Below are 14,561 nucleotides of genomic sequence, written 5' to 3' on the forward strand. Positions count from 1 at the left end.
CCTTTGTCTAAACATTTATTTGTTCTGGCAATATTTGCCCTGCAAAATAATATTCTGTGAAAACAAAAGAGCACATTCAGAAAACTTTCAAATACTGTTTCATTAGGCTAATTATTATTCACAAACTAAAAAAATAACCACCTATGAACAGTTCACTAAATATTTAACAAAAGGGGCTTGCTAGTAATAATAGCCTTGACTGTGTGTTTCCAACTCCAAGCATGCTGTGTTTGCACATTGCTGTATTTCACCCAGCAGGTATGGACGTTTTTTTTTTGTTGGTTATGTTTTCAAAATCTTTTGGGGTGTTTGTAATCTGTGGGAAGTACATGTTTAACGTCTTGGTACAGTTGGCAGGTAGTTAAAGGTATAAATGTGCAATGCTTTCCTCAAACTTTGTATAGACAAATACAAATGTAATCCCTGAGAAGTGCCTTTTATTACATTACATGCCATTTAGCTGACACTTTTATCCAAAGCGACTTAGTTGCTATATACAGTGTGTCAGAGATCGCACACCTCTGGAGCAACTACGGGTTAAGTGTCTTGCTCTGGGACACATTGGTTGATGCATCGCAGTGGGAATTGAATCCAGATCTCCCACACCAAAGGTATGACATATCCACTGTGCCATCATCACCCACCGGTGGTATTCCTGATTCACTGCTTTGTTTGACAGTGCCTCTTTATTTACTCTTAACCATCTCTGGCTCTGTCCATTGAGCAGTGGCCAACTTTGAACACCTGCATTTACAAACTGTAAGCTGATACCCTAAAAAGTGAAGCTCGATATCCACCTCATTTAAGGTTATTTAGTGCAATGGACCCACCCATGATTTGGCAGAGCAACCTGAATTAAAGGCATATTGCACAATGTCTATGCATTACTTAATCTCAAAATCTTCATGATTCATTAACAGCCTCAAAACAGACAGGTTAAATGTGTTACAACAGATCTTTGCAGCATTGTTAACATTTGAGAAATGTACAGAGGCGATAAAGCATGTTGACAGTCAGCACTGTATTGTGACAAACTTTTAGGGATGAAAAACATTAGCTCGTTTGTTCACCTACACTGAAATAATTTACAAACCGAGCAAAGATTTGCAATGTTCTCCAAATGACATAATAAAAACAAGTCATAAAAGAAAACCTGCTAATGTTTAAAACTGGGCTTTTTTTCCTATGGCACAAATCTCAGTCTTGTCTCCAAAGCTAATGCTTAAACAAATACCATCCTGAAGAACGGCATTTCCATTTTGCTAACTTCAGTCAATGAAGCCACACCTCTAGACACGTGATGATAACATGCAAGAGCCTACCGGTACTTAATGTCTAGAGGCCATTAAAGGTCGCTTTAGCCTCAAATCAAAATCAGCACGTTTCTTTCTTGGGGTGTGGAGGAATCCCTTCCAGTTAGTGGTTTAAGATTCCCATTTAAGTTCCTACATATACACACGTCACCTCAAGATGTTTGCTTTTAAAAGATGTGCTTGCTTGTGTCCTAGTGGAGGCATTACAAGAAGTTACACCATTGGTTTCAGTTATCAGGCTGCTTAGACACTTTATTGCAATCTTAACATTAACCAGTCTACATTGTAAACTACTTTTCAACAAACATGTTGACATCCATCTTGAGACCAGTGTCCATGAGTCATCTTGTCATCTGAAGAAGAGAGGGAGCCAGATTAGCCATGGGATTTAAAAAAAAAAAAATTCTTTACAGGAATAATATTCAACTCACTATGATACCAGTGTATAAACACATGGGAAAAGTCACCTAAAACTTACAAGGCAACACATTTATATAATTGCATTTCATACAGAAACCAACCACACATTGAACAGTAAACAGATCCAGAGAGCAGTTTGTTTTACAAGGGTCAACAGGTTTACGGTCATGTCTGGGTGGATCCCTGAAATATTTACTGCTGCAACAATGACATCCTTTACCCTGCAGGGAGTCATTGACCACCCCTCTGAAGTCAAGATTTTGAAACAGACATTTCAGCAGCACAGATGTTTGAATGGTCTTTTTTAAAAAAAAAAGAAACTTCTATCCTCATTAACATAAACAGATTTATGTCTTACCACATGTAGCTTGCAGGTATACCGACAGTTGCCGCAACCACTTGATCCAATTCTGAAGGATAATAAAATCAGTCAGCAAATTATTTTATTCAAGTGTACTGTGATGCTGCCATCTAATGTTCAGAAAACCGAGAGTCACCACTAACAATCTGCCGGTAATTCCAGCTATTTCAGTTTGGGTTTCATCATAACAAAGGTTGAATGCCATCATTGTATTAAAGCTGAACGGCTACCTGTCAATTCAAACAGACTTCAGGGGACTGCAGCAGACTGGCAGAATGACACCTGTAATAAAAACAAAGGTGGAATAATGAGAACAGAATTTTCTTTTGAAAACCACCAATCCTCAATCAGTACAGCTTTAAAAGACTCAGAAAAGTGGATCAGAGACAATCGTCAGTTGTCGCATCAGACGGCACTTCCTATTCCAGGTTTTCATCACCATAAGCTACACACGGACTATTTACTCCTTTATAAGCTTGTCAATTAACTCACCATTGCACAACAAGAGTCAAAGCACAGGACAAAGTTGGCTATGTTCTAAGCCAGAAACAAACCATAATTTAAGGACTTTTGACTTTCAGGATCATGTAGTCTAAAACTCACCACAAGTAGACACCTGCAGTATGTGCAGGAGTTGAGGATTTTAAATCTGATTGTTTTAGCCCCATATCAGACTCCTCAAAATGAGAGGACTGGAATTTGGACAAATCCGAATGATGCAGCAATCTTAAAAAGGTTAATGTCAACTCTAAACCGACTACCATTTGCTGCAAATTAATCATTACGTCAGTTTTGTTGTCTGTTCTCAGCTTAAGAATGCTGAACAAGCTTATGTAATCCAGATGTTGAAATCAATCAAGTACTGAGTGTTTCCATTGTACAAAGGTGAGCATAAAAGCTTACTTTATTTCAAGAATATAGTGATTTAAAAAAAATACTTACAAGGCCCGTCTCAAAAGGTGTAGCCCACGAGTCCCTTTCTTTCAGGAGAAATCTTATGCCACCAGGCCAACCTTGAGAAACCAGAACAAACAGGTGAATACTAGCACTGATCCAAATCCACTTAAGACATTTTGCAATTTTGTGTTCAGAAAACCGAGGGTCACCACTAAACAATCTGCCGGTAATTCCAGCTATTTCAGTTTAAGTTTCATCACAACCCATTGCAGTCAGTTGCCATTTCAATGACCGATAAATGCATTTTCACCTGCACGAAATCAACATCTTCAGTCAGCTGGTTTAGTTGGAGCATACGAAGCGCTGCATGGAGACATCTCTCTTTTGCAGCTCACAAGTCTTTTCAGCTACAGAAGAAAACAAAGTAATGAGTTAAATATTACATTTAGTCCATTTTGACAGTCACAGAACTGCAATGTTCAGAAAACCTAGGGTCACCACTGAACAATCTGCCGGTAATTCCAGCTATTTCAGTTTAAGTTTCATCACAACAGAAGCAGTCTGTCATTTTTATGGACAGATAATGCATTCACCTGCTTGAAATGAATCATCTTCAGTTCACTGTTAGGACCATATGAAGCATAACCTCCTATGGCAGCTCACAAGTCTGTTCAGTTATGGAAAACAAAGTTAGTTACATTTAGTCTAAATCCATTTTGAAAGTTAACAACTGCTTTAGTTAATGTTCAGAAAACCGAGAGTCACCACTAAACAATCTGCCGGTAATTCCAGCTATTTCAGTTTGGGTTTCATCACTACATTTAAAACTACAACACATTTTAATAAGAGCAGTATTAAACCAACCTCCATCTTGACGAGACCCATTCTTCTGACCAGTCTTAAAAAAACAAAAAAAACAATAAGTAACTTCCAGTTTAAGACGGATTACCACTTAAAATCAATCGCAGTTTTGGAGGCTCAGAACAGTGAGTATATAACATCGTCAGTTGTCGCATCAGACGGCACTTCCTATTCACAGTTTTCATCACTGACAACTGCATTAAAACAGTTTGGTTTTCTTCACTGCAACTCACCTTGCAGGGACATCAACACACCCCATATATCAAGTGCAACACCTGCCCAGAGGGACATCCACCTGTGGAAGGACAAGACCACCGGTTAACAGAATCTTTGGTTTCACTGCTCTGACTACAGGCACACAAAACAAAGACAAGTATTTATCTGGCAGACCAAATATTAACGTTGCATTTGAATGTTAAGTTTCTGATCCCACTAAAAATTTTACTTATTCTGAGAAGCAACGAGTCTTAAGTTTCAACACAATGTTATAGTACATATTTAAATAAAATGACCGTTAAACCATTTCATTAGGAGAAACCGATCTTTGACTTTTAATGAATAAGGAGTAACGTTACTTTTACCGGAAAAACGAGATTAGAGGTAGAAACATTGCAATGTTTCCTGTAAAACAAACTCTTTATAAGCGAGACTTAAAGAAAACGTAATCTCACTTTGTCTTCATCTTGTCCATCTTTGAGTGGGCTTCACGCAGGATCCACGTGGCTGCTTGAGGCCCGTCACGACAACGCTAACGTTAACACTTTACGCTAGCAGAGACCACGTTTGAACTAAAGTCACAAACTACAGCTCAACTACCGTGCTGTTTGAACAATTAGGACTGTATTCTTGTATTTTACTGACCACTCTAAACAAGTTGAATCACACTTCCCGGGGACTAACACGCATGCGACAGCCCAGACTGCCAGACGATTTCAAAAGAGACAGCAACGTTGCAGTGGCGAAGTATTTAAACGCTGAATGTCGCAGGAATAAAACGTCACTTGTTCTTTTGTTTTGGCGCGCTACAAACCGACTTAAAATGCGCTCTTTCGCCACCTGCTGTACAGGAGTGTGTAGGCCTATATCACGACTTTATGTTGTGGGTTTTTTACTGAACCGTTTTTTTTACTGTGCCTATTTACTGTATGGGTATACACTTATTTAAATCTTAATCTTAACAATTGTACTCCACTACATTTAAGAAAACAATACTACAATACCTTTTACTTCACTACAATTGTATTTGGCAGCTAGTTAGAAGTTACGTTGCTGATTAATATTAGCCTACATATACAAAATACATAATGAAACATGATGACATGTTCTTGGTGAAACTAAGTCGGTTCTACTAACAGTGTAGAAATTAGCTAAAATGAACTCAACCTCAGCTGCACCTGCTACTTACACATTAGAAAATAAATTATATTAACATCAAAATCTTTTGAAATGTTTTTATAGCATAGCCTATTTTATTGAACTTGTATTATACTTTAAGTGTTGTATAAATGTATGAAAAGTAAATACCTAGTACAACTATAAGCTAAGTCCTCACCAGTTTTTTTATGTTATTAATGTTTTTTTGGTAATATTGGTTCTGCTGCTCAAAACTCATGCTTTTTGATTGTATGACTTCTTCATAGTTTAATAAAGTTATAGAGAGGGACAAAAATACTTTATGCTGTATACATGTGTCCTGTATTAGCCTACCTATTTTAGAAAATTAAATTCAAAGAAACACGGTAATTAAACAAGAACATAAAAAAAAAGAAAGAATTAAAATAATTAAAAAAAAGAAAAGAAAATGCAGCTACATGTTATTTGGAGTTACATAAATAAAGTTATTACGGAAATTTAGGTGAAATAGCCATAGCCTAAATGCGGCCGCAGATGGCGCTTTTTCACAAGTCTTCTTCACTATAACACGGAGAGTCTAATGCATGCTTGTTTGTCTGCTGTCAGTCTGTTAGTTGCTCTGAGCGTCATTTTGTTCTGGATTTATTTTCTCTGCAGGCATTGGATATCACATCACATCTCCACACCCAGAACACATTTCCTTCAGCATTTTGCCATCCAGCTGTTTCAGGTAAAGTTGTTAAACTTAGTTAAACCTTCTGTTTTTAGACTGTTTTTGCTGATGCTCCGTGCTTTATCTGCAAACATACTCTGTTTCTACCACAGCTTCCAGAAACCTTGACCTACAAATTGTCCAATGACAAAATAATAATAAAAAAAAAGCTTTTTAGGTTGCAGTGTTACCATACAACAAGAAAATACCTTTATGTGGTCTAACTTGAATCATCTACACTTTCCTATGTCATCATATTCAGCATTATGCTGATGTTAGATAACTGCAAACTGTTTCTGATTTACTGTACAGTCTGGATATTGAAACCAACAATTTAACACTCTGATATCTGCTCTTTTTTAGGCAAACGTGGAAGACATTTTCTTTCCTCCCCTGGTTTTGTGGAAGGAGTTTTGAGAAAAAAATTGAAGAAAAAGATAGTTAAGTGAATACAAAAAAATTCTGTCCGTGACAGTGGCAGCTTGAAGGTGTGTGTGTGTGTGTGTGTGTGTGTGTGTGTGTGTGTGTGTGTCCTTTGATCCACAGCAGCAGCATGTTGCCACCTGTGAAGAAGGACCGGATCATTAATCAGCTCCCAAACGTTAGTAACACACACACACACACACACACACACACACACACACACACACACACACACATTATTGATTGATTGATGATGAGGTTATTTAGAGCAGTAGTGGAATCTAACTATGTACATTTACTCAAGTACTGTACTTAAGTACACATTTGAGGTACTTTACTTGAGTCTTTTCTTTTCATGCCACTTCTTCTACTCCACTACATTTCAGAGGGAAATATTGTACTTTTCCCTCCACTACATTAATCTGACAGCCTTAGTTACTAGATACAACTACAGATTTTTGCACACAAAACACAAGTCCAGCTGAAATGATTAGCCGATTAAAGACTTGAGACTTGAAGATCTGAATACCTCTTCCACCACTGATTTAGAGTCTTAAATGCTGCTCTTTGTTTCTCTCAAAGCGGACGGCTGCAAATTTGCAAAATGTTGTTGTCCTCACTAAAGCTTGTAACTCCAGCCTTGGTGACATTTAAAGGTCCTTAATGCTCCTTTGCGAGTTTAGAAAGGTTCACTAGCCATGTAGATACATTTTAGCCTAATTGTTAAGCTGATTCTTTGGAAATACAAGGTTTTGTCTGGACAGCAACACTTTAAGGATGATGATTATAATAACTTTAAGTTTATGACATTGCTGCTTCTCCTTTTTTATTTTCTAAGATTGTTTTATTAGCCAGGAAAACACATTCAGTGTAATCCTCCCTACCTTCCCCCTTTTTATTTTACTGTCCAAAATGCTTTTTTTATTTGTTTTTTTTCTGTTTCCTCTCCCCACTCTCTTTACAGTATTTCAGTCCGAATGCAGCGCTGCACACCAAAGATGGCTTCCACCCACAGGTGCAGGCTGCCTGCCAGGTACACAAGAAAGACACAGTTAGGTAAGATCATAGAACAGAAGGGTTAATAAGACAACACACCCTTCCTGCTACTACACACACTGTGACATGTGTTTTAATGAAATGAGAGCCAGAACTAATTCATGCTATGTGACTTGAAAGTCATGCAATGTCTGCTGTGTCAGCTGACAGCTGACGACCTCGCCAGCAAATCTAACTGCATTGTCCCGGTGGTATATTTAAAGGATAAGGCCGGTGGTATTTTTTAACTTCCTCCCTTCTCTGTCTGTGGCATTTGTAATCGTGACATACTGGTCACAAATATGTAGTTGTTGTTTTGTTTTTTTATTATTAAAAAGTTCAGTAAATTCCTAAATCCCTGCAGTTTTTGGCAATCATTACTCGAACAGGAGTAATTTATGCATTGTTGGGGATTTTTTTCAGCTGTGTAGTAATACACATTTGGTGTAAAAACAGAGCTATTATGTCTCTTTTTCTCTGATAATAAGATTTATGTGGAAAACCTTGTGCCTTACACACAAAAGCAATACTTTTATGACTTAACATATTTATATTTTTTGTTTGGCAAGAAAGATTTGGAACACAACTGCCTATACGTGCAGAAATCAAACTCTCAGTAAAAAGCTTAAGAATGTGTCAATCATAACAAATTTCCCTGAAGTTGTGAAATCAGGCTGAATTAATTCAGTTATTAAAATGATTCATCTTTCATGTAAGAGGACCATTAAGGGCTTTATGCATTTAGTCTTTAAAGTTACTGCTTTTTTAAATATTAAAGTTTAAGGGGGCTGTGAGTTATCCTATTAGAGGAGTTAAATGATGTCTGCATGGTATTCATCAAGTTGTTGTGTGTTTCATGCTGTTAGGCTTTTGTTGTACGGAGTCTAGAATGACAGTATTGGCTTTCTGTTGCCAGCTTGAATATCGCCAAGGTTATCGTAGTGGGAGATGTTGCAGTTGGGAAAACGTGTCTGATCAGCAGGTAAGAAGCAATCATGAATAATTAGATCAATCAAAGGATTATGTGTTTAGATTTGTTATTACATTTTGGTCTGATTTCAACTGTATCACCTGTTGAAGTGTTTCCTCTGTAGTTGTTCTAAATGTAGCTGCAGTTCTTTAGAGCATCATTCAAATTTTCTTCCACAAAAACATGGTTTAACCTAATTGCGTTTCAAGTTAAGGTTATAGTTCTACAAATGTTAATGAAATTAATTAAAATTCATTACATAAATCAATAACATTCATACGTTTTAGAAGACTAAAATCATTACAGATGAATGCTTATTTTATCTTAACTATAATATGCAGTATCTTACAATGACCCATGAACTGTGTGGCAGTGTCTGTATCTGCAGAGACCCTGCCCTCTGCCTGTATTTTCTCTTTTCTTCTCATTTTGCTCTGTGTAGGACATTTATGGTCGTCAGCAAAGAGCCCATGGGTGTGTAACCTTCAGCCAATAACTGTGTATAGGTGTTTAGCCCCTTCTCATGAAAAATAAATGCAAATTAGATGCATTTCCAACGACTGGTTTTGGAGCATATAAACTAGGCTACAGCATAGTTTGATCAGAAGTTGGCACGTAGGCTGTAATCCACCAGTAAACAGAGTAGAAGAAGTAGAGGTTGCTAACCGAAAACAAATCAAATCGCCTTGGCCGCATTTAACTGTGTCTAGGAGAGAAAAGTGGAGAGAGGCCTTAAGGCATTTGGTTAAATTGAGCATGTTTTGATTGATCTTTCATGTCCGTGAGTATTGGTTTTAGTAAAGGTTTTAACTGAGTTTGTGCGAGTCACTTCCATACAGGAGAGATACATTCTTAATTTAAATGGCTTTATTAGATCTTGAAATGTCAGTCAGGGTAAAGACTATGATGTAACTACAAACTTGTATTTGTTTTTTTTAATATTGATATAAATTTATTATAATTATTATAATATTATATTTATATCAGTTGAGATAGTAGTAAATGATTAGATTTGATTTTTCTTTTTCTTTTTACTGTTGATCTGTCAAAAGGATCAACTCTAAGAAATTCCTTCGGGACCACAAATGTTTCTGACATTTTATAAACAAAATGATTAATCAAAAAATAGGCCTAGTTAATAGTAAAAAGATAGTTATGATTGTTAGTTGCAGCTTTGAAGTATATATATATTTTCTCTCTCTCTCTCTCTCTCTCTCTCTCTCTCTCTCTCTCTCTCTCTCTCTCTCTCTCTCTGTGTTTCCTTTGTTCCTTTAAGGTTTCGAAAGGGTGCGTTTGAGAAGAACTACAAAGCAACCATAGGGGTGGATTTTGAGATGGAACGTTTTGAGGTTCTTGGTGTTCCCTTCAGTTTACAGCTGTAAGTGTGTCGCTAGACCTCAGAGAAACATTCAGTTTATAGACTGAGCCTTAAACAAGCTAACTCACTCACTGCGCTGACTGATCATCAGGGTCACATGGGTCAACAAGGCCTGTTTGTTATTTGCTACCTGACCTTCATTTGATCACATATCATGATGAAGTTAAAATTCTTGAATGTCTGACAATCTGTATATACATGAATTCACATGATACCTTTGAGGTCATACAACATCCTCTAGATTTGACTTAAAAGGGGGCCTTAAATTACGTAACTAGGTTTTTCCTTTACTATGTTGGCTTCTGTAGTGCATGTAAGTGCACGCTTAATATCCGAGAGGGCCTTGTTGAGCTTTTTTGCCATGCTAGCGTCATGTGGATCTAGGGATGGCGATGAACACATGTAAACAACGGTTGAATGGATTGCCATTAACGTCTGTGTAGACATTCATGTTTCCCAGAGGATGAATCCAACTAATGTTGGGGATCTCCTGACATTTCCTCTTGCGCCACCATGAGGTCGACAACTGTGGTTTCCAGTGAAACGTCTCAATATCTAATGGGTTATTGGAATTTGGTACAAACATTTATGTTCAGTCATTAATTAATACCTTTGGTGATGACTTAGGCCCTGATCAGACAGAGTGATGCCAGTTGCAGCTTTATTTTATTCTTGCTAGTTAAGTGAAATGGTCGGGCTTTTTTCCGTTTTTTCCGGGCGCCTTTGCAAAAACGCGAGGTGCAAACTAGAGGCACTCATCAACGCAAAAGCAGCAAGCAAAAAGCTTCACTCTCGTTAAAAACAGTTACAAAATACCGCCCAAGGACGCTAAAACACGATTGGTCTGATTGGGGCCTTAACCGTACCTCTAGCGCCATCATTAGGTCGAAATATGAATCTGTCCAATATTTTGGTTTATTTTTTTTACCAAATACCTGCAAAACTAATGACAGTCAGTGCTACTAAGCAAATTATCTAAGATGGTAAACATGATAAACAACACACATCAGCATGTTCGCATGGTCATGTTAGCATGTTGACGTTAGCATTTAGCTCACAGCAGTGCATACTGGAAGTGCAGCCTCACAGAGTCATTAGTGTAGCTGTAGACATTGGTCTTGTTTGAATAAAACTGATAATTGCTAAATTAGGCCTACTATGGCTTTATTTTCAACATTTCATTTCAACATTTTGAACTGACACTGCATATTAGTTTAAACAACATCTTCCCTTCATCTCCACCAAATATCCCACCAAGAACAATTGAATCTGCATCTGATCTATTTCAGGTGGGACACAGCAGGTCAGGAGCGCTTCAAATGCATTGCTTCAACATATTACAGAGGGGCACAAGGTGAATGTAGCTCAGTCTCTATTGTACACCTCTCAGCTTAAAATGAACAATGTTGTCATACATAAACACATTCTCATCATGCTCTATGTTTGACTTCTCTTGATGCTGTTTGTCTCTTTACGTTCCTCCAGCCATTATAGTGGTGTTTGACTTAAGCAGTGTGAGCTCTTTAGCACATGCCAGGTAAGGAATAACCCATTCTGATCTAATAATTCTACTATTAAAATACCATTTGGAGTCTAATAATTGTGTGTGTGTGTGTGTGTGTGTGTGTGTGTGTGTGTGTGTGTGTGTGTGTGTGTGCGTGCGTGCGTGCGTGCGTGTGTGTGTGTGTAGGCAGTGGCTGGAGGATGCCATGAAAGAAAACGACCCATCCAGTGTTTTACTGTTCCTTGTTGGTACCAAGAAGGACCTCAGTGTGGGTGAAAATAATCAAAATTGATTCAGTTAATTGATTAGTTGATCACCAGAAAATTAACCAGCAACAATTTGGATAATCTAACTATAATCTCTGTGCGTGCATTTTTGTTTGTGTGTGTGTGTCCCGCATGTGTAATTGTTTCTCGGTAATATCATCAGGGTTTTTAATTGAATACATACTTTTTGATTAATTGTTTGGTCCATATAATTTCAGAACACAGTAAAACATTTCCACGACAATTTCCTAGAGTTAAAAGTGGCATTAGAATGTCTTGTTTAACGGTCCAAAGTCCAAAAATATTTGTTTACCAAAAAATGTTTACTATCAAGACAAAGAAAAGCAGTAAATTCTTACATTTGAAAACCTGGAACCATCAAATGTTTGGCATTTCTGCTTTAATTATCAAAGTCGTTGGCGAATCATTTTCTGTCGACAAACTAACCACTTTATCGACTGATTGTTGCTGCTCTGAATGTCTCACTTTTAGTTAATAAGCCTAATTCTACTGTACAGTGACCAGTGGTCTGAAGCTTTCCTTCCCTGTTCCCATTCACTCCTCAGTCTCCTGACCAGTTGGCTCAGATTGAGCAGGAAGCCATCAGACTCTCTGAGGAAATTAAAGCCGAGTACTGGGCTGTGTCTGCCAAGTCAGGTGGGAGTCAATCACACATGAACAAATCCCCATCAGTCGTCATCCCCACATGCTTTTCATGTTTTGTTTTAACCCCTTTCCGTCTTACTAAACTCTTTCCTCTGTCTCTGTATTGTTCCAGGAGATGGTGTCAGGGATTTCTTCTTCCGTGTGGCCTCTCTGACTTTTGAGGCCAACATTTTGTCTGAGCTTGAGAACAGTGGCTCAAGGCACGTCGGTGACATTATCAGTAAGTCTCATTATTAAGAAGGCAGCATCATACTTGTATCTTTCTTTTATACTCATTTACCAACTAATTAGTTTCCCAATTGAAAATCAGTTTTTCTCATGACACACAACACAAGATGGATGTTATTCTCTGTTTTCCGTTATTGTCAACAAATCTATGATAAAAACAAATACAAAACAAAATAGACAATGCATTACACCATCTTCCACACCTTAATACTCTGTCTGTGGCACTTAATTTGTTCCTATTGAATATGTAACTCTTTAAAAACAAGTCACAAGCCGTTCCGCAACCGGTGGAAATTAGGAGTAACAAACATGTCGAATGCATTCCTTCGTCATGAAACATAACATTTCAAAGCTTTTGTGTGTTAATGCCACCAACTGGCAGTCAGTGTAATTGCGTGAAACCAGCGTCAGGAGTGTTTGTTGGGTCACATGCATCTGTAAGCATGTGCACGAGACAAACAAAACGGGCCCACCCTCCATAGTGCTACTAGTGATGAGTTGTCTACTTGTGACCTCTTATCACAGATTATGTTTGTGTATTATATTAAGTTGTGAGCAGTTTAACCACAAAGTGATTTTCTTCTCACATATATACGGCATCCCACATATACTTAAAGGTGCTGTAGGTAGGATTGTGAAGATCCAGGACTTAGCCAAAAAATTTGAACATCGACAACTTCTCAGTCCCTCTCCCCTTTCTGCTAAAGCCCAAAACAGTTTCCTAAGCCCCTCCCCCCACAAGGGAGAAGGAATGTGTGTGCATGAGCAGTGATTGCACACAGTTAGACACCCCCCCCTGGCCCTGATTGGTGAATCTTAACAGGTGGATTTTTGCAAATCGCACTACAGGCTGTAGTGGCAGAGGAGCCAGATTTTTTTTTAAATTACCTGCTTCATGTAGTTCAACTGGAACATAGGGTCAGTTGCAGTAAATATGACAGAAAGTCAGTTTTATAAGTCTTACCTACTGCACCTTTAAAATCTTCATTGTCCATGTTCATGGTAATGAAGGAGCATGTTTCCCAGTACAACAATGTGGCTCATTTTATGTTTTTAAGTTTTTAGACAATGTTGTTCTCAGGATCAATTAATTGTTGGTTTTGATGTTTTAGTGGGGTTTGCTGACAGTAAGAAATACATATATTGCATGGCTTTATCATGCATACCCTTCCTACTGTAGCTCACATTGTTTATCTGAATGCCAAAAAGTGTGAAGTGTTTTATTCTTTATTTGCGTTTCACACAGGGCTCACAGAAGCCGATCACAAACCTACCAAAAGGAAGTCCAACTGCTGCTGATGATGAGAGAGAGTGGCCGCCTGGATACACTGTAGGCCTACTAACTAAAGATCACACTGAAGGGGAAAATGAAAATGAAATATGGACTCAGCATGCTCAGTGTGGCTATCATGAATTGACCATTTAAAAAGCAATGTCATATCAACTAAATCGTGTTGTAATTATCTATTTGTGTTGTTTTGCAAATAGCCTGAGAGGAGGTTATAGGTTTGACATAATGAATTCTAAGTTGAGGCTTTACACAACAAGAAGTCCTCTCAAGAATATTTAGACTGCTGGTCGGGGTTACAACAAAAAAAGCTGTGTGAGACGCTTGTTAACATTTATAAAAAAATCAGAACGATTATTCTCCACTAGATGTTTTATTAAACTGCACTTGCTTTCATAAACGAGTGTCTGTCCGTCCGAAGCAACATTTTTCTCACGCATTGGAGAAAATATCAGTACCAGACATAGTGCACTTTTTTGGTTTTCTCACTGTCATGTGTCCGTGCTGCTAATGTGATGCATACGCCGGCTCCCATGACCGCAGTCATACCCACAACGCATCTCTCTCCTCTGACATCAGTGTTCTCATGATCTCAAAAATGGAGGATTGTTCGCAGGGACTGAAACAAACTAATTGATTTCCTCACTCAGTTAAGTCAGACAGGAGGAAGAAGTCTTCAAGTCTACATATGTTCTTTTTTCTCCTATTAAACATACTTTTATTATAGCTCATGGATTTTGAATTGTAAATAAATTTGTTTTGATCACTGTGTTGTCTTTCTGTTGAAATAGAAGAGCTAGAAAGAGCGTGAATGAATTGTAAAGGTTCTTTTCATTCTTCACATTCTGTTCCCAGCTAATCATATTTCTACCGTGAAGAAACACAC

General features: G+C 37.8%; 1 protein-coding gene, 1 long non-coding RNA gene and 6 other non-coding genes across 11 annotated transcripts; 1 reads left to right on the plus strand and 7 right to left on the minus strand.

The window, feature by feature from the left end:
* Positions 1-1,538: 1,538 nt before the first annotated feature.
* On the minus strand, positions 1,539-4,836 carry LOC116037102. Of its 2 annotated transcripts, XR_004101787.2 has the most exons (9): positions 4,524-4,836; positions 4,086-4,147; positions 3,856-3,889; positions 3,585-3,658; positions 3,302-3,398; positions 3,037-3,107; positions 2,325-2,376; positions 2,092-2,143; positions 1,539-1,666 (listed from the first exon to the last, which is right to left on the minus strand). It is a non-coding gene; the product is annotated as an uncharacterized LOC116037102 (long non-coding RNA). The 2 variants fall into 2 exon arrangements; XR_004894934.1 differs by lacking the exon at positions 3,856-3,889.
* LOC116037142 lies at positions 2,210-2,282 on the minus strand. Its single transcript, XR_004101797.1, has one exon. It is a non-coding gene; the product is annotated as a small nucleolar RNA SNORD65 (small nucleolar RNA).
* On the minus strand, positions 2,460-2,537 carry LOC116037143. The gene has a single exon (XR_004101798.1). It is a non-coding gene; the product is annotated as a small nucleolar RNA SNORD49 (small nucleolar RNA).
* LOC116037141 lies at positions 3,180-3,253 on the minus strand. The gene has a single exon (XR_004101796.1). It is a non-coding gene; the product is annotated as a small nucleolar RNA SNORD65 (small nucleolar RNA).
* LOC116037147 lies at positions 3,469-3,542 on the minus strand. Its single transcript, XR_004101801.1, has one exon. It is a non-coding gene; the product is annotated as a small nucleolar RNA SNORD65 (small nucleolar RNA).
* Positions 3,736-3,809, minus strand: LOC116037145. Its single transcript, XR_004101800.1, has one exon. It is a non-coding gene; the product is annotated as a small nucleolar RNA SNORD65 (small nucleolar RNA).
* Positions 3,973-4,044, minus strand: LOC116037140. Its single transcript, XR_004101795.1, has one exon. It is a non-coding gene; the product is annotated as a small nucleolar RNA SNORD49 (small nucleolar RNA).
* A 960-nt stretch (positions 4,837-5,796) lies between the features above and the next one.
* On the plus strand, positions 5,797-14,442 carry rab34b (RAB34, member RAS oncogene family b). 3 transcript variants are annotated; one of them, XM_035991132.1, is made up of 11 exons: positions 5,797-5,935; positions 6,467-6,518; positions 7,305-7,396; positions 8,292-8,357; positions 9,622-9,723; positions 11,013-11,077; positions 11,209-11,260; positions 11,414-11,495; positions 12,060-12,150; positions 12,272-12,379; positions 13,634-14,442. In XM_035991132.1, the coding sequence occupies exons 2-11, from the start codon at positions 6,471-6,473 to the stop codon at positions 13,684-13,686; spliced, it is 759 nt and encodes a 252-aa protein (XP_035847025.1). In that variant the 5' UTR covers positions 5,797-5,935; positions 6,467-6,470; the 3' UTR covers positions 13,687-14,442. The 3 variants fall into 3 exon arrangements, with proteins under 3 accessions (XP_035847025.1, XP_035847024.1, XP_031136542.1); XM_035991131.1 differs by having other exon boundaries at positions 5,803-5,935; positions 6,464-6,518; XM_031280682.2 differs by having other exon boundaries at positions 5,806-5,935; positions 6,281-6,518.
* The last annotated feature ends 119 nt before the right edge of the window (positions 14,443-14,561 follow it).

The sequence above is a fragment of the Sander lucioperca genome, chromosome 13, assembly GCF_008315115.2.
Source record: "Sander lucioperca isolate FBNREF2018 chromosome 13, SLUC_FBN_1.2, whole genome shotgun sequence".
Lineage (NCBI taxonomy): Eukaryota > Metazoa > Chordata > Actinopteri > Perciformes > Percidae > Sander > Sander lucioperca.

Bases quoted from the DNA above. Each gene is read 5' to 3' on its own strand.
- rab34b (XM_035991132.1), top strand. From the start codon at position 6,471: ATGTTGCCACCTGTGAAGAAGGACCGGATCATTAATCAGCTCCCAAAC. The intron at 6,519-7,304 runs GTTAGTAACACA...CTCTCTTTACAG, and splicing joins TCATTAATCAGCTCCCAAAC to TATTTCAGTCCGAATGCAGC. The intron at 12,151-12,271 runs GTGGGAGTCAAT...GTATTGTTCCAG, and splicing joins GGCTGTGTCTGCCAAGTCAG to GAGATGGTGTCAGGGATTTC.